The sequence below is a fragment of the Apis florea genome, unplaced genomic scaffold, assembly GCF_048593485.1.
Source record: "Apis florea isolate Af1SG1 unplaced genomic scaffold, ASM4859348v1 contig_2411_pilon, whole genome shotgun sequence".
NCBI lineage: Eukaryota > Metazoa > Arthropoda > Insecta > Hymenoptera > Apidae > Apis > Apis florea.
This window is the reverse complement of record NW_028256580.1, coordinates 2013552-2034953: the sequence shown is the minus strand read 5'-3', so window position 1 is coordinate 2034953 and position 21402 is coordinate 2013552. Positions and strand designations below refer to the sequence as shown.

At 28.6% G+C, this 21402-nt stretch overlaps 3 protein-coding genes and 1 long non-coding RNA gene across 15 annotated transcripts; 1 reads left to right on the top strand and 3 right to left on the bottom strand.

Moving 5' to 3' along the window:
• Positions 1 to 81: 81 nt before the first annotated feature.
• Positions 82 to 3835, bottom strand: LOC100866022 (NCK-interacting protein with SH3 domain). Of its 2 annotated transcripts, none has more exons than XR_004224478.2 (9): positions 3591 to 3835; positions 3324 to 3508; positions 2421 to 3260; positions 2146 to 2348; positions 1974 to 2077; positions 1649 to 1867; positions 1413 to 1606; positions 1249 to 1346; positions 82 to 1169 (listed from the first exon to the last, which is right to left on the bottom strand). XR_004224478.2 is itself a non-coding variant. In XM_003691760.4 (9 exons), exons 1-9 carry the CDS (start codon positions 3613 to 3615, stop codon positions 1079 to 1081), a joined length of 1938 nt encoding a protein of 645 aa, XP_003691808.1. In that variant the 5' UTR covers positions 3616 to 3831; the 3' UTR covers positions 82 to 1078. The 2 variants fall into 2 exon arrangements, 1 of the variants encoding a protein (XP_003691808.1); XM_003691760.4 differs by having other exon boundaries at positions 1413 to 1585; positions 3591 to 3831.
• A 1082-nt stretch (positions 3836 to 4917) lies between these two features.
• LOC147658028 (uncharacterized) lies at positions 4918 to 5626 on the bottom strand. Its single transcript, XR_015291308.1, has 2 exons — positions 5375 to 5626; positions 4918 to 5271 (listed from the first exon to the last, which is right to left on the bottom strand). It is a non-coding gene; the product is annotated as an uncharacterized LOC147658028 (long non-coding RNA).
• Positions 5080 to 15035, top strand: LOC100865656 (C2 domain-containing protein 5). 3 transcript variants are annotated; one of them, XR_015291302.1, is made up of 15 exons: positions 5080 to 5449; positions 5509 to 5649; positions 5735 to 5951; positions 6018 to 6137; positions 7100 to 9660; positions 10058 to 10210; positions 10306 to 10474; positions 10562 to 11351; positions 11413 to 11730; positions 11807 to 12005; positions 12121 to 12290; positions 12356 to 12481; positions 12569 to 12715; positions 12790 to 13017; positions 14771 to 15035. XR_015291302.1 is itself a non-coding variant. In XM_012484024.3 (14 exons), the coding sequence occupies exons 1-14, from the start codon at positions 5080 to 5082 to the stop codon at positions 12874 to 12876; spliced, it is 5568 nt and encodes a 1855-aa protein (XP_012339478.3). In that variant the 3' UTR covers positions 12877 to 14036. The 3 variants fall into 3 exon arrangements, 2 of the variants coding, with proteins under 2 accessions (XP_012339478.3, XP_086761308.1); XM_012484024.3 differs by lacking the exon at positions 14771 to 15035 and having other exon boundaries at positions 12790 to 14036; XM_086905182.1 differs by lacking the exons at positions 5080 to 5449; positions 5509 to 5649; positions 5735 to 5951; positions 6018 to 6137; positions 14771 to 15035 and adding an exon at positions 6863 to 6965 and having other exon boundaries at positions 12790 to 14036.
• Positions 13963 to 20507, bottom strand: Ms (neuropeptide receptor myosuppressin). Of its 9 annotated transcripts, XM_086905201.1 has the most exons (6): positions 16827 to 16918; positions 16601 to 16674; positions 16168 to 16406; positions 15850 to 16007; positions 14739 to 14953; positions 13963 to 14599 (listed from the first exon to the last, which is right to left on the bottom strand). In XM_086905201.1, the coding sequence occupies exons 5-6, from the start codon at positions 14950 to 14952 to the stop codon at positions 14511 to 14513; spliced, it is 303 nt and encodes a 100-aa protein (XP_086761327.1). In that variant the 5' UTR covers position 14953; positions 15850 to 16007; positions 16168 to 16406; positions 16601 to 16674; positions 16827 to 16918; the 3' UTR covers positions 13963 to 14510. The 9 variants fall into 9 exon arrangements, with proteins under 9 accessions (XP_086761327.1, XP_086761328.1, XP_086761326.1 ...); XM_086905202.1 differs by lacking the exons at positions 16601 to 16674; positions 16827 to 16918 and adding an exon at positions 17233 to 17426; XM_086905200.1 differs by lacking the exon at positions 16601 to 16674 and having other exon boundaries at positions 16827 to 17168.
• Between the last annotated feature and the right edge of the window lie 895 nt (positions 20508 to 21402).

Below are 21402 nucleotides of genomic sequence, written 5' to 3'. Positions count from 1 at the left end.
TGAAATTTATTTTTCTTAATAAAAGTTATTAAAATAATAGTTTGCTTAATATAATATTTAAGAAAAAATAAAATCAAGTTATTGTTTGCCTAAACTTTTTATTTCTTTAACATTTGATTTATAATCACAATAATTTGAGATTTCTTCATAATTGACATGTTAATAGTCATAAACGTAACATAGTATAATATTTTTAAAAAAATAGAGTTGCTAACAATAGACTAGAATAACTATAATAGTGGCACTAATAAACTATAAAATTTTACCATAAATTTGTTCTTGGAATCCTGAAGTTCTCTAATTGTGAAAGAGCACTCGCTAAACAAATTTATATTTTTATTAGAATATATATGTTAATGCATCATATTCATGAGAGAGAATCAAATACATTTGAAAATAATGTATGACTTAGAATATTACTCGCATAAACGTGGACTAGACTATACAATCAGATATAAGAGATTATAACTATAGTAAGTTCAATTAGGACTAAAATTTTTTGTTTTCACAAAGAAATTTCATAGAGAACTTTTATTGATGATTTCAACTATTTTTAAAATTTTTTAATATTATATCAGAGCAATAATTCCATTATTTCATTAATTTTATTCGTGCAATTGAGCTACCTTACTTCATATATACTAATTTATTTATCTCTATCAGGGTACTTGGAATGATTCTATATGGTCCTCACATGCTTAAAATGATAAACTTTCTTCTTTTACATATATATATATACAACGATTTTTAAATTGTGATGTAATGTTGATTTATATATTTTTTTATCTTCTCTGTATCTTTTTTTAATCAGAATAAATAGTAACGTTTATTAGAAAGATTAAAACGGGAAAAATATAATCTCATGCACTTAAAGTTCTGCGAATTATGTGTGCGTCTTTGATATATTATTGACTGAGCAAAATATTTGCAAAATAGTATTATTAGAAAAATAAAGAAATTTTTTAATCGGTAACTTGATTCTTCGTCACTCTTCGTCATTGTACGTACCGGAACCTTATACAAGAGTTTGCAAATCATCATCCTCCAAGTTTTTATTGTCGGAGGGTGACGATAAAGGTCACATTTTAAACAAATGTGGAAATTCATTGCTAATTTCACGCACCGATTGTTGATCTTCTTGACTCTCTCCAGTTTCTTCACAGAATATTCTGTAACAAACAATTTTTTCATTATTATTTTAATAATTATGATTAAAATAAAATTATAACAAATTGTGTATTGACTGACCTTGTAAAGCATTTCAAGAGATCTTCTGAACGATATTTATGTTCATTATAGCTCGAAGTGCGTAATACTCTTCGACATAATTCCAAATATTGTCTACGCTATAAAATAAAAAATATATATGTTTTTTCTACACTGATAATAAAATTTTGTATATTTTTCAATACCTTATCTCCGGGAAACATATCATATAGTTGACGCAATATAATATCGATTAAAACAAACACATCATTTGTATAGAAGAGGCCTGCTGTGACATCGTTGCTAAATAGGTCGATAAATAGTTTCAGTACAGAATGAGGTGGCGACGGTTCATGATCGAATATTCGCACAGGATCCTCTGTAACAGATCACAGGTTCGCTGAAATTTATTTAATTTACGTAAAATCTTATTTTCTTTTACCTTCTCTATTAAATAAAAGTAAGATCTTTTCAGTAAAATTTTTTGCCACTGTTCTTTCCTTTAATGCATTCAAAACTATATTTTCTGAGTTAGTGAATTGTAAGTTGTACGATAATATTAAATTTACAAACAAATCTGGAATTTGATCTTCCAAGTCCATATCAGGAGGATTTTCTATTAAATCCAAAATAAATGTTATAAAATCAGGACCCAATTGCTCTGTAATAAAATTTGGAGAATTATATTTTGTAACAAATAAAAAGGAGGAAGTGGGAGAAGTAGGATAAAAATATAGCAGATATAACACATTACCTACTTTACTCACCCAAATGTGTAACTGGCATAGGTTCACCCATTGAAAAAATCATAGTAAGTAATAATGAAGAATAATTTAATTTTGTTACATTTCTGGAATTACTCCTCATATCTCTATTGAAAGATACATTAAGTTGTTAATTAAATATTATAATGAATATAATGTTATAACTAAATATTACCTTGCTAATTCCATAGGTAATATACTATTTAACATTATAGTTAAGATAACAGAATCTAAACTACACATTACTCCAAATGATTGTAAGAGTAATTGCCTAATAGTCCATCTTGGCTCCATTTGATAATATTGTATCAGTATATTAACTCCATTATATTGATTCTGTTGTAAAACATATCTAGATACATTTGCATCTGCATTGGTCTGTAAAATTAACAAGTTATATAATTGATTTGAAGACAATATTACATTTTTTTAATGTAATATTTAACATACCAATATAGAAGTAAGTTCTTTTATATAATCAACAATAATAGATTCATCTTCATAAAGCATCCAATTTCTCTGTTGAGAATCTTCTTTACAAGAAGTAAGCTCTGTAAAAATCACTTTCAATCTATTAGCATCATATGTTTCCTCTATGCTCATTTGTGATACAGTAAATGGTGTTTCTAATTGATGCAATAATGCATCAAAATAATGGCTCACATTTTGAGGCAATAATTGTTGCAGGCCAGAAACAACTACTGTTACTGCTACTTTTGACATTTCATAACTTAATTGAGTATTCCTACGTACTTGGTCAAGTAATTGATAAGCAGTATGAGAGTTAATATCACATAATGAAGTTTTTTTCTTTATAGGCGAACTAATAGGGGTATGTTGAGAATTACTTTGAGAAGGACTTTTACGAATTTCTGTTTGAATTTTTTGTGTCTCAGAAGAAGATTGACGCGAAAGAGATTGTACCCTTTGGTCATTTATAGATGTACGTTGACATTGTGGAACAACTGGTGTTTCTTCTTTCCCTATATTAGTATGCATAGTTGTCTGTGCTGTCATGTATGAAGTATTACTCTGAACAGTACTAATATCTCCATCTTGAGTATTACAAACAAGAGATGAACATATTTCTTTAGGTGTTGTGTTTCCAAAATCAGGAGGCATTGGAGCTTGTTTTTTAGGTTTTTTGTTAGTTTCTGCTTGTCTCTTTTTTTCTATTAATCTTAAAAGAAGATCTTGCTTGTCTAAATGCAATCCAGTCTGTTTTTTAGTTTCAGTTTTCACATTTTCTATACAATCTTCTAGAAATTCAATCAATACTTGAGATGGTACCTAAAAAATATTTAACTCTTAATGTTTTTAGATTTTCAATTACTTATTATAATAATTCATTACCTTTACAGTGGTGACGTAATTCGAGGGGATATATCCAATTTGACCGTCCTTATTGACGACCTGCCACCAATTTCTTTGTTTAGTATTGCTCTGATATAAAATAAAATAATCGCCCTCTTGAAAACTGAGGGTTTTCGCGAATGTAGCCTTGAAATCGTAGAGAGCTTTAAGCACTTCATAATTCTCTGTATAAAATGATTGATAAAAAATATTAGATAAAAAAATGCGGAAATTGATAACTGCAGAGAAATCGATCATTCGACTCACCTAACCTCATGGAATTGTCACCCATGATAACGTATTGAAATGGAAAGTGATATTTGCTCTCAAAGAGACAACGCCCAGGTGAGAAGTAAACGGGCGGAGAACCGCCTACCTCCGTTCACTAATTTCACTTTCATTCCTGCTCGACATATTATTTTTCTACGGTGTCTTTTTTTTGTTGGCTAACTATATAGATGAATTCGAGAAGGCCCTCTATATCGTAAGATTGGCGTAAGCCGAATGTGAATGATGCTAAATTGAAATAGCAATATCTATGATACGAAGACTTCTCAACGCATGGGCAGATTAAAATTTTGCATATATACCTCTATATCTATAAGACTGTTTCAAGATATATTGAAGTTAGCTCAAATAAAGATAGCAATATATTTTTTAAATATATAATATAACAATCGAAAAAGTCGAAATTGTATTTAATTTAATTATATTTGGATATTTTTAAATATAAATTCGTGAATAAAAGATTTTAAATAGTTATCAAATAATTTTGTTCTCTTGCAAAAAGGACTATCTTGAATCAACTTATAATATAAATTTCATTAAGTTACTTGCACGTTATAATCGATTGAAATTACTCAGTGGGTAATAAAGTTATAAATTTGAAACTAAAATATAGTTTTCGCAATATCTTTTAACCTGAAATAGAAATTGCAATATAGAAGAAATTCTAAATCGAACCATACTTTACATTTAACGCGATAAACCATACGAATTTCGTAAAGAGCAATAATCTGGGTACTATCCAATTCCAATTATAATGTTCTATCATATAATATTTGGATTTCAAACGTAATTGGTAAAACGATAGGGTAAGCTTAAGAATATTAGCGACAGTGAAATAATCAATAAAATTAATATTTAACACTATTAGTAGAAATTTACATATTTTATGGCTGTTCATAAGCAAAAAATTGTTTATATATCATTTTGTGTATATTATAGAACGTGTGAAATAAATTTATTATTATATTTAAAGAAATTTTATGTGAAATAACATGAGCTCGCGATATATTATCTGAAAGATGTAATTGTAAACAAACATCAGTTTAACTTTATTTAACGAAATTTTAAATAATTTATGTTAAAATGATTATAATATAATATATATAATATTTAGCTGAATTAAAATTTTATATATTAATATGGCAAATAATTTGCTTATTAAATGAATGTGTTGTGAAAACGCATGTTACAATTCATGGATTGTTTTAACGAAAGTAAGTATTATTTTTTTTTTAAAATAATTAATTATATTTATATACTATAAATTATTTATTATATTTCTTAAATTAAATAATTAATCAAAAAATTATACTATCAAAACATAACCTTTATTATTAAAATATATACAAACAAATGCATTGTTGTTCGATTAAAAATAATAACATAATTTGTCTAAATTTCTTTTTTATAATTATAAAAATTATAATATATTGATTGCAGCATTTTATTGAAGATATTATCCGTCACAATGCCAGGCAAAATAAAAGTGAAAATACTGGCGGGTCGCAATCTGCCAGTAATGGATCGTTCTGGTGATACGACGGATGCATACGTCGAATTGAAATTTGGCAATATAACATTTAAAACGGACGTATGTAGAAAATCACTCAATCCGCAATGGAATTCAGAATGGTACAGATTTGAAGTTGATGATTCTGAACTGCAAGATGAGCCATTGCAGATCAGATTAATGGACCATGATACTTATTCGGCAAATGATGCAATAGGAAAAGTTTATATAAATTTAAATCCATTATTGTTACCTGGTGTTCCTCCTACTGTTAAAAATATTTGGACATTAGAAGCTGCAATGAATACCAATGCTGGATCTCAGAGTGGTATGTATTTATTTTTTACGTTAAGAGATTCAATTAAATTTAACAAAATTTTATTTCAGGTTCTGTTATGACTGGATGGATACCAGTATATGATACAATGCATGGAATTCGTGGTGAAGTTAATATTATTGTTAAAGTAGAATTATTTTCTGATTTTAATAAATTCAGACAATCCTCCTGTGGAGTACAATTTTTTTATTGTAAATACACAAAATATTTATTGAATATTAAAAATTATTTTTTTTTATAATATAATTATATTATACATATTATATAATGTTCCAGCACCAAATATACCTCATGGATATCATACTCAAAGTATACATGGTTTTGTAGAAGAATTAGTTGTTAGTGATGATCCTGAATATAAATGGATTGATAAAATAAGAACACCTAGAGCTTCAAATGAGGCAAGACAAACGTTATTTTTTAAGTTGAGTGGAGAAGTTCAAAGAAAAATTGGATTGAAAGCTTTAGATCTCGGTGGAAATGCTGTTATTGGGTAAATTAAAGATATAATATTGGAATATTAATTAAAGGTTTTATTAAATTACTTTTTCTTAATTAGGTATTTACAAAATTTTGATTTGGAAGGTGAATCTGGTATTGTAGCTCGAGGTATAGGTACAGCTGTTACACTTGTGAAATTGCAAGATACTTTAAATCTTCCATCTGATAATATAGAAGAGTAAGTATATGTAATATTGTTTGTTATAATGCATTTAATTCAATCTTTTGTAGATCAGTTCTGCATCAATTGTGACCTAATCCTGACATTTTTAAACTTTAAATGCTTCTATAATACTAAAAATATATTAAAGTGTTCTGTGTTGTGAATCATAATGCTGATTATTTAATTTGAGAAATGAAGTTTATCTTGCACTTATTGTAGAAATTTTTATTATACTGCTTGTTATTAACTAAGTGCATGTAAAATATAGCTCTAAATATTATTTTAAAACATTAAAATATTAATTATTTTATTTTTTTTATAGTGATGTATTTATTAAATTTTTATTACTTAAAAAAGAGTTTTTTAACAAGTTATATTTCATATTTACTAATATATATTTATTATTTCATTTCTAAATAGTTCAAAGTCTGATGCGTTTATGTATAAACGAATAAAATGATTCTGATAATTTATATATCACTGGCATATAATTCAAGTGCATTAGATCTCATTTCAACTTCTATTGGGTGTCCTATATCTTTAGAACTTTTACTTACATTAAAAAAATATAAATATTTTAGAATTTTTATCTTTATTTTTATATTCCGTTTACATAATTTATTATTTATTTTAATAAAAAGAAATTTCATTTCTCGATAAGTTTGCCAGTGTACAGATGTAGACTATAAAAGTTGCAATAATATTTAATAAAACTTCTAATCAACCTATCATTTTTTTAGGACACCCGGTATATAGAAGCTAGATCGAGGTCTGATGCGCGTGCATTAAAGCCAGGACGAAGTATATAGAAAACGGAGCACTACAATAGACTGGAATAACTAGGTATGCTACACGCGCATCCAACTTTGATCATTAAGATAAAAAATTATAATCGCTAATTAAATGAAAAATATTGGAATTTTCATACAAACTAATTAGATTTTCTTGTTTTTATTTATTTGCATGTGTCTATATAGGGCATTATTTTCACAACACAAAGCACGAAAGGAACATACAGGATTCGATGAGAATATGCCGCTATATCCCGTTACTCCTACAAATATCCTTAATCCTTTTTCTGCAACACGAACCACGCGCATAAAGGACAATTTCTCATATCGTTTAAAATTGTCCAAAAATCCTCGACGAAAATTTGTATGTCCTTGTCGTAAATTAAATAATACAAGATCTATTGAAAACTCATCAAAATTAAATGATGTAAGAAAAACCACAGTTTCGTATCCAATTTTAACTGAATCGATCGTTCAAGATCCATCTATAAGAATGATGTTAGCATTAGAAGATGAAAGAGGTGAAAATACAAAAAATATATTGGATGTTCGTAAAAATTTGAAGAGATTATTTAATACAAGTGATACAGAAAATAAATCTAATTCTCGATTAAACAGTTTAACTGGATCCTCTATTATAAATATTAAATATCCAAAAAAAGAAAAAATATTTAAGGACAATACTGTTAAAACAGGAGTGACAGCTCTGATAAAGTCAATACATAATGTGCCTTTAGAGAATGTTAAAGAAAATCATCAATCGATGACATATTCTATATGTGATAATATGAAAGAATGCATTGATAAATATAAGAAAAATATTGAAAATAAAAAGGAATTTAAAGATGAAACTTATAATATAACACCAAAAACACAGACGAAAAACGAACATGAGTCTTCATTTGAAGAAAATACATCTACTTCTAATAGTTTTTCAGAATCTTCGATTGATAGTGCTAGTTATAATATTTTAAATGATTCGAAATTTTCAACTGAAGAAGAAATAGAAGCTATGAATAAATTTAATAAATTTTGCAGATTTAATACATATCCTCCTTTAAAAAAAAAATTTTCACAAATACGATTGCAGAAAACAGATAGTGATATGTGTCCTCTTCACAAACGAAGTACATCTTCATTTATAAAATATCTATCTATGCATCAAATATTGGCACATAATGTTAATTTTACAATTAATTCGGAAAATAAACAAAATTATACCCAAAAAACAATGACATTTTCTAATAAAGATAAGGAAAATGAAGAAAATCTACAAACTTCACAACAAAATACTGATATCTCGCAAGATTTCAATTTTCCACTTGCAACGAGTACGCCTACAGAAATTCAACCTCCATTTTTCTCAAAAATTCAAGAACCTGATTCTTCGATTATTGATGCAGCAAAAAAATTAACTATTTTTGTTACTGATTCTGAAAAATGTAATACATTTAAAGAATGCAATAAAATTTCTATAATAGAAGAATCTGAACATACTTCAACTGATGCAAACAATACGAAAGATGTTGAGTTATTTTATGCTGATGATTCTGAAGTGTCAATACCTACACATTCGATGTTAAATGACATTGAGAATAAAGATAAAATAGAAATACACAAACAAATTGATAAAGATCAGAATTTTCCTTCGGTAATTGAAGAAATGGATGAAATCACTTTGCAAGATTCTTTTAAAGATAAACAACATTTTGAAAGATTAGAGGAACGCGAAGTATTAAAATTGACTTTATCAACACAGTCACTTCCATCATTACAACAATATCAATTCTCTACTGTAAAATCAAATAGAGAAGATATAAACAAAGAATTAACTCCAGAAGTTATGTTAAAAACTTCATCTAGCATTGAAAGTTTGATACAGTCTTCCGGTAATGAAATTTTTGATTTGATGCATAAGGATAGACAACGACGTATGTTAGATTTGATTAAAATAATTGATACGAAAATGATGGTACATTCGTCTCATCATAATGATAACGATAGTTATTTTAGGAAGAAAAAACGAAATAAATTATATAATAAAAATATTAATTCTCGGAATTTATGTCAAAATTTGCATAATCAGTTTTTAAAGAAACGTTTCCAAAATAACAAACATGCAAAAATTATGCGCGTGTCTTCGTTTTCTAAAGATTTTTTTTTAAATAAATCTGTACCTACATTAATTACACCTGATACCTCTTCCTATAATTCCTCTCTGGAAAGTATAATCATTCATGATCCATTAGTTCAATCACATTTATGCAGAACAACTGAATCATTTTCTTCAAAAGATAGTTTCATAACCAAAAGATCTACAGTCGATCTATGCGACGTTTCTACAAGAGAGTTAATTTTAGATACTCATAGCAATAATTCATTTAAAAATAATAATAATATTATAGAACTGAAGCAACTAAAGCCAAAAGATACTAACTATTCAATGTCATCTACATCTGTAGATCATGCGGTACATGAGAATCATAGCATTTATAATATAAGAGAAATATTAGATCAAGAATTAACTAATATTACTAACACTGCTAATATAACTTGCAACTCGTGTGTGTCCCCTCCTTCCCTCAATCATAGGCAACAAGATGAAGCATCTCTAAGTCCATCTTATCCACTTCCGGCTGTTCCTCCTATGGTTTCAAAAGTATGTCAGTTACCAACAACTAAGGCACAAGCCACTGCCTCATTGCATCGAAGATCCAGTGATTCTGATTTGAGCATTACTCCAAAAGGTAAACTTATTATAATTTATATAATATAATATAATTGTTACTATTAATATTATGATTGACTTCACTTTAATTGTGAAATCCATTGATTTGTAGATAATTTATTATAGATTAAATTTCAAATTACTCATAAAGTGAGTTAAAATTAGCAAAGAAGAAATTTCTGAAACAACATATAACAAAATATATATAAAACAAAATAACATATGATTTCATATAATTCTAATTATAATAAAATAATTTTTTTTTAAATTTATATATGACTACATTGAAAGATTTTTTATTCATTTCTTTCTATTATTTACTGATTACATCACTTTATGAGACATTCTTTTTTTTAGAAAATGAACATTTTGTTCTTAGATTAGTTTCTTTTTTTATAACAATTAGAATATTATAGGCAATTCATTTGGAGCAAATGATAGATCAGTTACTGGATTATTAAAAACATCGACCGCTGTAATACGAACCATGAATCAAGATGCATTTGAAATGCTAGAATATCCATTTATTACAATGCAACAGTATCCATCAGGATTTATTTTGCATATCGGTAAGCATTTCAATTAAATATTTTACTTTATGTTTCTTCATTATTCATTTTTTTATACAAATAAATTGAATCGTAAATTATGTATTTTGAGACAGGTGGTCTTGTAAGTTCAAGATCAGTGAAACTTCTTGAAAGGATCAGTAATTTAGAAGAACCTGAGAGTCGCGATGCTTGGTGGAAAGAGGTCAGAATGGAAGTTCGATCGCATGCTAGAGCATTAGCATGTAATGTAGTTATCGGTTATAGAGAGGAAACTAGTATTTGGTAAAAATTAAAATTTAAAATTTAAATTTATTTTATAATGACATTATCTTATAATATATTTGGAATAAGAAGTTTATCTTTTTGTAGCGATGATGTTTGTGTGTTAAATGCATATGGCACTGCAGCAATAATCAATCTTCATAGTTCAAATCAAGAATCAGATAATGTTTTTATCAGCAAAGGACAATCAGGATCCGGTACTAATCCCACGGAAACGGAACGTGAAAAAGCTCAACAGAAATCTGTACCTGTAAAAGTAGAAAAAAGTGATACAGATACATCTGTGCCAAATTTGATACAAACCAGCAAAACAAGGCATATTTCAGAAAGTAGAGATCATGAGATTCAATTTCAAAGCAAATGTAGTCTATGTCATTTGCCATACAATGAAGCAAGCGTTCCATTTCGAGTAAATGTTTCAAAATGCGCTATATGTAAACGTGCCAGGGTACCAGATGTAATGTTTACTACTATAGAGTTACCAGAAAATCTTCTAACGATCGGTCGAGGATGTATCATTCAAGCTACTGCATGTAAAGCTAAAAAAGATCTTAGAGGAGAATTAAATGCGAAGGAGATATCGGATTGCTTGCCATTTTTAGAATATGAATTACACAGTTTACTCTTAAATAAGTTAAAAGTTAAAGGAATGAATGCGATATTTGGCTTAAAGCTACAAGTTTCTGTTGGAGAACGATTAATCATTGGTATGGCCGTGGGTACAGCTGTTTTTTTAACTGCATTACCTACTCCCTCTATCCCACAAATTGCGTCTGGAAACTCTTGGCATAAAGAAGAGCAATTAGCTGAAATTCAGAAAACTTTAGTTGAAACAGTCAAACAAAACAGAGAGTTTTATCGACTTAAACCTGTTGGAGTAAGTGTTATTAATTATTTTTGAAATTAAATAATATAAATAAATTAATTTTTCTTTTCAGGATATTGAAAATGGACGAGTTACAACTTCTGATACTGATGAATCAGACGATGATTTACCGGATTTAGATTTTAGTGTAGGTCCAAGAGATACTTGTGTATTAGAAGTTGATGACATTGAAGATATGGATAGAATATCGTTATTGATGGATGACAGACCTCCAGAGGATTTCCATGTAGTAAATACTCAAACAATTCCTGGCTTAGATGATTTAGAAATTGTGAGGAATTTACAAATGTTTACTCAAATTTCAAGAACAAAAATTCCTGCTGGACAATTTGCATCAATGCCTTCTAAATTTTTCGCTAGGTTACTGCAGGTAACCTTTCTATTGTTATTTATTTATTAGAATCATTTATTCACTTAAAAATTAATTGATTGATTTTTGGTTTTAGTCTGTATATTTCAAATTAAGAAGAATGATCCCTTGTGCCCTATGTGATATGCAATTTAAGTTAGCGCTTCCTGAACCAGATGAAATACAATTTACAGTAATTGGTATGGCTCTTGGATTGGGAGATCCAATAAAAATGAATAAATCTAAAAAAAAAATGATAAGTCATTCTGCAAGTAAAGACCAAGTTAAAAAATTAGGTAGAAATCTTAGACATTTTAGTTAAATATTTTTAAGTATAATAATATAATAATGATTATCATATATAATAATAAAATTATCATTTTATATTTTTTTTATCATTTTTATATTTAGATGATAGTGATATGATATTTAATCTTGATGTGGATCATACAGAAGTTTCATCAGATAATGCATCTAGCAGTAATCTAAATTTAACTACCTTACATAGTATGCCATCACTGAAATCTCGGACTCGTTCTCCATTACGATCCAAAATTCATGCAACGCGTAGACACAAACATGTAAATATATTAATATTAGAAGAATTATTTTAGAACATATAATTAAAATGATTTGTTATATATAGGTGCCTTTAAAGGGAAGATATGGCGTAGATATAACACCTTTGTCTTACTTACCAGGTGGTCGTATAGAAAGATACTTAGGAAATTTAAACTTCTTCTTCATTCGTGAAAGCACATCTATTAGAGAAGTTAATATTAATATTCTTGTACATGAATATATATATATATAAATTAAAGTAAATTAATAAAAATTAATAATTTTCTTTTTGATATAGAATGGAGGTTTAAGTGGATTTACTCATAGTTTCGTAATGGAAGTTTTAGCAATCGTTCGCGCACATATTACAGCTTTGGGAGGTAATGCAATGGTAGCATTTTTTATGACTAAATGTGTACTTCTTCACAGTCCACATAAAAATCAAGTATGTATAATAATTTTTTTATGTTTTATCAAATTCATTTGAATCATATAAAATTAAAAGAAATTACATCTTAGGGTCAATGTTTGATAAATGTTGGTGGAGATGTAGTATCTGTATCGTATTTCGCGGATGAAAAACAATGTGGAGTTCCAAATTGCTGACCCCAACCTCCACATTCTGCACCTCCATAGCTACAACCTTACTCTGAGAAGCAACGTCGAAAATTTGACTTCTCTTTGATCGATGAACTTCATTAGTCGTCTTGGACGGACTCGTATCTCGTAATCCCGTGATAGAATAGGGTTTGTAAATATTCGAATTTCTAGTGTACGAATAACGTAGATAAGTTCGTGAAATTTCGTACATTTAATCAAGCGGCTTTTATTAACAAAATCGATAATTCTATTACAAGACGCACATGTTCGATTAAGCACGATTTTAGAAACATTTTTTAAAGAAATCTAAAAATATGTAATTTCGATAATTGGGTGCCTTCCGAATTGTACATAAATTTACAAATAATTCTTTCGTCCAACGAAGTAAATAATTTTTGCAGGCAAATTGTATAATTCAGGCATCTGAGTGGAATTTAATTTTTTTTTTTAATGTAAAAATAATAAAATATAAATAAACATTTTAAATTCTGCAAAAAGATTATAGTGATTGATGTTAATATGGATAAATGTTAATTTTTTTCGGAAGGTAGCAAGAATAAATACTGATTTGTAAAAATGAATTTGTCAGTAAACATTTAAAGATTTAACAGATTAAACTAAATTAATTAGATATTAGAATAATAAAAAAAAATTGTACAAGTGTTCTCGATAAAGAGAAACAATTTGTCTTACAATCTTTTAACCTTTTAAGATTGTAGAACACAAAGCTGCATAAAATGTACAAAATTAGAATCCTTAATAATGTATGGCTTAAAAAAATATCTTGTACATTTGGATTGTTATGCATGCATCTCTAAATTTGATCGTTATTTATATTATCGTACTTATCAATTTGTTTTTATCAATCTAACACTTATTGTGCGAAATTTAAATCACACGATAAATGTAAAATGTGTTTGTTTTTTTATTATAACACAATCACGAATAATTCCTTATGTTATGATGTAATTAAATAAAAGATTGTCATCTAATTAAATTTCTTAATTTATCTATAAATTAAATATTATTTTGTGTATTTACCTAAAAAGGAAAAAAGAAAGTAGGATTTTTTTATTTTTCAGTGACACAAAGTAATGTTCAATTTGTAACTTTATTATAACTTTGACTGTTGAATATTAATAAATGATTAATATATTATAAAATAATATTTAGAATTAATTATTTTTAATATTTCCTAATTATACTTTTTTAATGTTGAAGATATAATTTAAAAATATGAATGCTAATAATAATTTCCCTAAAATATATGATAAAATAAAACTGACTAAAAGCAAAAATAAATTTTTTATTAGTCCAAGTTGTTACTGCTTTCACTATAGAATTTATTTATAAGAGAGAAAAGATGAACTTTTTTAAATAATTTTTAAATAAAGGCAGAAATCGCATGATACACAAGTGACTCGTCGTGATTTCATTAGACACCCATTACTTTTGTACGCTTATCAATTACGAATAGATTTAATAATTATCTGATAATAAGAAGAAAAAAGCACAAATTGATACAATATGAATCTATCGAATAAGAATCTCGAAATGGATCTGCAGACATTTTTTCATAGCTTGAACGATGAATTGAACTGTTTGATTTTTTCATGTGCGAAATATCATTTGCGCATTATCTAACGACGTCTTCCAAAGCGCAGAAATACATGATCGACGTCCTGTCTTTTCACTCCGCTGTCTAATAACGGGATGCTCTCGTGAAAGCCTACAAAATATAATTTTTATTACGATCGTCATATTAAATACCCTTCTTCTGTTATCTTCTTTTTTTCTTCTTCTTTAATATATATTTTTTTTATTCAATTCAAAACATTATTATATAAATAATTAAATAAAAGAAACACCTGTTATATGATTTTGCTTGTCATCAATGTAGCTCTCCATTTCTGAACCAAGCTCGTATATCCTGGAAAGTGCGACACAGACTTTGCGGATCCTTGGAGGAAGATCATCAAGGAAACCAGGATTACATTGAGTTGGTAGAGCTGCCAAGACATTGTTGCAGAATATTGCCATGGTCGTCATTGAAAAAAGGATGACAATCGTTGAACCCATCATTCTTGTAAAAAGGTAGAATATATATTTTTAATATAAATGTACATTATTATTTATAACGAAATAAAATAAAATATAAATTTTTATCGAAATATATTTTTTTTACCATAGTAAATATTTCATCGTCTTTAAACTGTGATGTAATAATATGTAATCGGAATTATTAAATTGATTAATTAAATTGAGATCGTAAAAGGATCCCACGGTTGCGCGTGTACATATAAATCGACGTAAAACTCCTCGACAATATTACACGCATAATTCGAATGGAGAAAGTTCGAATTAAAAACAAGAAGAAGTAGATTTTCAGCGACAAGAAAATTAGTTTGTTACTTATGAATACGCGGCCAGTCCACGAGGGAAATCAATTTTCCAGTAACAAGTACACCGTTAATGGTGCAATGACATATTTTTAATCAAATTATCAAGGCTGTTAATACAAATCGTACGATGGAAAAACCAATGTCTTCTATCCCTGAATTAAAAAATTATATACAATCATAAAATTTATAAAATTCATACAAAATCTTTCTTCAAAGAAAATTATTAATTTATAAATATTTTTAATAATATTAAAATGTATTTATTAAAAAAAAAACAAATAAAATTAAAACTCTCTCTCTCTCTCTCTCTCTCTTTCTCTCTATTTTTTAAATAAATAATGAAAGGAATAATAAAAAAAAAAAATTCTCTCAAAAAGGCAGATTTAAAAGAGAAAACTTTTAATGCATCTCGTAGAGGAATTGTTGGAAGAGAATTTCCAACTATTTTGCCGGACGTTTGGAAATACGAAAAGAGAGTATTGCGTTACACAAAACGAAATCGGAATATCGAGCAAACAAGACACACCGATCCGAATGTGATCTAAGAAGCGAGCTCAAAGTCGGCAAATCGTATTACCAGTGTTACGTGACTGGAATGTTTAGTAGTTTTTCAGCCCGTTCCGAATATAAAAGGAACACCGCGGGAGTTAAATCGACGTCGAGGAAAACAAGGTGCTCCTGCATGCTCCTGCTAATGCCGATGAATGTTTAAACATGTGTCAACCTGTGCACAACCTGTTGGATGAAAAATAAAGAATAAGAAAGAGGATCGTTTATCGTCGAAATCGTATCGTATGGTTTAAAGGAAAAATCCTTTAAAAGGATCGTTCGTAAAAGAAACGTCGAGATGAAGAAAATTAATGGAGCCAATGTGCAAACGAAAGCTTATACCCACTTGATTTTATCATGGATTTGATTAATTGCGATACTCGGAAGCATATCCTCCTCCTCAGCCGTCCATGAATTGTTGAGAATGTGCTAACAATGAGTCATCCGAAACACTTGACGTTATTGTCGCGTGGATAGATATCAATGATTCTTAAAATTCTATTAAAATAACTTTTAATAAATTTTCTTAAAGGTAAACTCGAATAGCGTGATCGTGCAGCATTATATTCCTCGTTTTTCAATACCCTGAAAATTCAATGTAGGATAAAGAAAACGGTTACGCGTGGCAAAACTTTAGGAATGAAATTGAATTTGAATCCTTTTGTACTTTTACTCGTGTTCAATCGGTTTAAATATGGCTACTTCGGTTTAATAACAAACGGGACAATTCAAATTCATTTTCATTGTGTGAATAATTGTTTAAATAAAAAATCGATTACCCGGGTAAATCTTGGGTAAATCTTAATTATAAATCTTCTTTCAAACTTAAACATTAAGCAATTCAAACATTTTTCTATATGAAAAATTGTTTCGTATAGAAAGATCAATTAATCAGTTGTACTTGATTAAACTTAATTACAAATCTCCAATGACAGGTTAAGTAATAAATTATATGGCCAATAAATGGATCAGAGACGAAAAAGAGAAAGAAAATAAATATTTTACCTCGAATCCTTCTATTTCGTAATAACGTGAGATGGTAAACGTAACGCGTAAATAATTTGGACGATAATTAATTATCGGAATGAAATTAGTTTGAATTGTTCCACCGATCTTGTATATTTCATCACCCTATAGCGAATATCAAGAAATTATACCTTTTTCTTCCATTTCCGTTACCTTGATTAAATAACCTATATCTAATAATTAAACTTTAATCGTAACATTCAAAAAGGATAAACGCCCGTAAATTGTTTCATGAAATGTGCTTAATTCCGGGACAATATTTTTTTTACCACCTTTGGATGAAGAATATAAAATTTCAAATAAAGAGAGAGGGAGAGAGAGAGAGAGAGAGAGAGAGAGAGAGAGAGAGAGAAATGAGAGAGTTTGTTCAACAAGAAAAACGTACGTATAATTTTATGATGGAAGCCATTTTCATCGGCTTTGTTATGCGTTTAATAAATTTCAATTTGTCCACATTCTCTTCTCAATTTCATAAAACTTTCAAAAACCTACGCTTTTAATTCGTTTCATATAAAACAGTGGATGGTGGTAATTGCGTTACAAAAGTCACGTGATATCCTTTCGACAGCTAGAATCGTTCCCTCTGTTAATTCAATAGGAAAAAGTATATACTATATGTATATATGAAAACTAATATTAGAAAATTAGCTTTTAACATTGTTCGAAACATTCACGAGATATTCTTTTTTATTTTTTTAAATAATCCGAATTGTTTTATACGATAAAAGGAAATGGAAAGAATGTACAAATGAATGCAAGTTTTATACGCTCTCTGTTGAAGGGAAAATGCGCGAGACTCACGGAAACGTCTGGCTTAAGCCGGTATTTACTACTTAACATCATAGTTCCTCTTCCGACATCGATAAAACGCGGAGAACGCATCGTGCGTTTTTACGATTGTCTATTACTTTTTACTACTTGTGATAATAAAAAGAATGATGAAATAATGAAACGCGCATATACACGAAACGACTCGGTTCTGTATTATTTCCTGAAAGAAATTAATTGAATTTATCAGATCTTGATTTATGCAAGAAAAATAAATGCGAAATTATAATAATGTATTAGGAAAAAAAAAATTTCCAATTCATTTTCTCGCCAATTTAAATATTATTTCCTTCATGTTTGTTTTAATCAGTTTTTAATGAAAATTCATTGGCGAATATATTTTTAATAATTTATCGTTTTTCCACGATTTTCCTTCTTTAATTCCTTTTATTTTTTTCTTCGACTTATTAATATTAAAGATTCGTGTAAAACAATGACATTTTTTGCATTCTAAACGCTTTGGAAATAAAACAAATGATCGAATAATTGCGAGGAGGAAAAGTGTGCAAAAGTTTGGGAATTAGCATGCACACGAAGTTTTAGAAAGACTTATGTAAATCTTGACAAGCGCTTGATGAGAAATCGCTCTCTACTCTTATGACTGATCGATCGAGATATTCTAAAAGGAAATGAATGTCAGTTCTTAATTGAGTTTGTATCTGAAATATCGTCGCACGCAGTTCAATTGGCTGTTCAATTGTACGCTTCGAAGAGGATGACTGGATGACTCTGATGAGCTGAAACTGAAAAGGAATTTGAAATTTTATTAAAAAAAAAAAAAAAAAAAAAAAAAAAAAAATTGCAGAGATGAGGATTAAAAATAAGAATTAAATGATTAACGAGCAAAATATTAAATATACTTTTTATACACGGGTATAGAAATAATAAGATAACTTACTTATAAATAATGTATATAAAAAATAGGAAATTCTTGGCAATAAAACAAGTGTAAAAGAATTTATGTAGAAAGAATGGTTGGAATGTAATAAGAAAAAGAATTCTGAGAGTGTTTTCGTTCGAAGAAATCGAAAGGGGCGAGAAATACTTGATCGCACCATCTTCTTATTCACGTTACACTAAACAGCTGTCCGGAATGTCAGCGATGCACGAGAACGCTTACAACCCCTACAATCCAATAGTTTGGACGAAAATTCTATTCGAATCGCATTTTTCTTTCTTTACCCTTCTCTTTTTAAATGCGACCTCTTATAAAAATAAATTTCTATAAAATTATAAAACAATTTTCCTCCTTTCTTAATTTCAATTCGGATCAAATATTCGTAAATTTTCATTACATATATGTACATACATGCATACATTTTTTTTTCTTTTTTAACATACTAACTTCGCACTAACCCCATAGCTGGTAGTTTCACCTGTGTTAAATTCAAATTAAATTTTAATACACTTTGAGTCAAGTCTTTAAGAATGAATTGAACATCGGTGGTATGTATATTACGAAGAATTTAAATGAAAGATTATAATGTAATATAATGTAATTTAATAAGGAATTAAATTTAAACCGTATGAATTAGAAGTTTTAATCTATTGTCTGAAAGTTCAATAGATGGATACGGTATGTGATGAAATTGAATTTTCGACCGTAAATTCTATGTGAAACTATGATGATTTATAAGGGAGGAAATTATAATTCGTATGCGATGAAAAACATGGAACGCAATGCGAACAAGGATAATCTCGACAATCGTAAAATAATTTGATTGCGTGTAAAGGGAGAAACACGCGATAATTAAATCGCATCTCTCGTGGAATACATTCTCAGAAATTGACGCGAAAAATTTTCGTTTTTTCGAATAAGAAATAAATTGTAAAATAAAAAATTCATTTCATATTCGTGATCTAAACGTATTTCAGTTTGAAGGATGTAGAGAGGTCATCTCGCGAATACGTAAGTACTTTCTTTACTTCTTTTGCAAGGACAGAAGATTATTTTATGAACGCATACAAAATGCGTGCTTCAAGCGCGCTTCAAGTGTGAACAATTTACAATTTGTTCGACTGTTAGAAACAGAAATTAAAAGGATGTTAAAATATTCGCCGAGCGATACGACAGATTTATGTGCATAAAGTATGAGTATATGTAAAATAATTTAATAAAAAGTTGCCTCCAATTAAAAACTGGATCAAAGTCTTAAAAAGAAGATTAATAGAAAGCCGGCTTGCAACTTGATTACACAGATTAAGGGAAAACCGATTTGTAACTCAATTTAAAAAAAAAAATTGATTAAAAAGTTGGACAGAGTGACGTGACAAGTTTTCCCATGCAACAAATGACGAGCCTTGATGAGATTCTTCGCTCCATACGTTTCCGTTACGTTTGTTTTAATAATAAAAGGTATTGTCTATTCGAAATCCTCCCCTTCTAAATTTTCCTGGACAATTTTCGCCATTTTGCGTTAACATTGGAGGCGAGTTAAACGGAAAATACAACAATAGAGCAGGAGTAAATACGAGCTAACCTGTTGCCTGTTTCACAAAACGTACAGGGAGATATTGCACCAGCGTTATGGAAACTGTGACGTTTGGCGATCCTTCCAGATATTGGATCACTCACTGGATCACTTTGTGGTGGATAAGTGGTTGATATACCGGTGTTAAGATCCAAGGATACGATGATAGTGACGAGATTCTCGAAGGATCAGCCCTTAAATACGCGCCGTTACCACGGCCATGCGCAATTCAACATCACACCCTCTTGTCTCTGCTTGTTGACGTACATTTTCAATTTTCCCATAGACACGTTGAATAAAAATTTTATGAAAATGGTCGGTGGTTGCGCAACGAAAGAGAGGGTTCTTCTTAACCAACTCCACTCTCTCCCCCTTCCCCTCTCCTCCTGTTTGTTTTCACTTGTTTCTTGCTTCAACGCACAAACCTGCAAACGAGATTTTTAACGGTCAGATAGTTGCTCGAAACAGCAACAACTTTGGAGAAATTAACTCTTGATTAATTTCACATAGTACTTTTGTACTAGCACATTCTTCTCTTCCTCGATAATACTTTTTTTTAATCGCTTGTTCATTTGATTAATTGTTTTTTTTTTTTGTTCATTTCCTCTCAATTTGTAAATTGTTCTTCAAATTGAAAGTTATTTGTTTTTATTTTAATTTTCTTTTTCTTCTTTAATTTCACTTCTTCAGCACTTCTTCAGTTCTTTTTTCTGTTCCTTTTGTCTGATGACTCGTGGATGTTATATTACATTATTGATCAAGATGATCAAGTTTATTTATTGATCAAGTAATAAATTTAATAACGAGATGTCATAATTAATTGTAGGACAATGAGAGAATAGAATGAATTGATGGAACTTTGTGTCGTTATATCGTAGAATTTTAATATCCTCTTCCCTCAATTATATTCTTTTTTTAACCTTTCTTTAGATACTTCTTTCAACGATACTATTTCGTTGAATATGTAAGCAATGCATAAGAATGCATCCTAGCACATCCCTTATATTTTATATCAATTGTTGGGGATACATGTATGCTTTTCATGAAACTCATTCCACAGATATAATAATGTAGCATAATAATTTGTACACATTTTTTTTCTTCGTGTCCTGTAAAGAGATATTTGATTTATAAAAAAGTAAGAAGTAAATTAAAAAATTAAAAACATTTATATATATATTTTTATGCAATGCTAAATAAAAAATGACTGTTTAAAATAAAGCAGCAATAAATAAAGGTATTATTAGCCGTTGCTA

What these genes read in the sequence shown, in the direction of transcription:
- LOC100865656 (XM_012484024.3), top strand. Translation starts at nt 5,080, where the DNA reads ATGCCAGGCAAAATAAAAGTGAAAATACTGGCGGGTCGCAATCTGCCA. An exon ending in TTTGAGCATTACTCCAAAAG is followed by an intron (nt 9,661 to 10,057) that starts GTAAACTTATTA and finishes AGAATATTATAG; the next exon opens with GCAATTCATTTGGAGCAAAT. An exon ending in AAAGCACATCTATTAGAGAA is followed by an intron (nt 12,482 to 12,568) that starts GTTAATATTAAT and finishes TTTTTGATATAG; the next exon opens with AATGGAGGTTTAAGTGGATT.
- LOC100866022 (XM_003691760.4), bottom strand. Translation starts at nt 3,615, where the DNA reads ATGGGTGACAATTCCATGAGGTTAG. An exon ending in TTACCTATGGAATTAGCAAG is followed by an intron (nt 2,078 to 2,145) that starts GTAATATTTAGT and finishes ATCTTTCAATAG; the next exon opens with AGATATGAGGAGTAATTCCA. An exon ending in CTCTTGAAATGCTTTACAAG is followed by an intron (nt 1,170 to 1,248) that starts GTCAGTCAATAC and finishes TGTTTGTTACAG; the next exon opens with AATATTCTGTGAAGAAACTG.
- Ms (XM_086905197.1), bottom strand. Translation starts at nt 16,211, where the DNA reads ATGCTTCCGAGTATCGCAATTAATCAAATCCATGATAAAATCAA. An exon ending in CAAATCCATGATAAAATCAA is followed by an intron (nt 14,954 to 16,167) that starts GTGGGTATAAGC and finishes CCTTTTTACAAG; the next exon opens with AATGATGGGTTCAACGATTG. An exon ending in CAAGCAAAATCATATAACAG is followed by an intron (nt 14,600 to 14,738) that starts GTGTTTCTTTTA and finishes TATATTTTGTAG; the next exon opens with GCTTTCACGAGAGCATCCCG.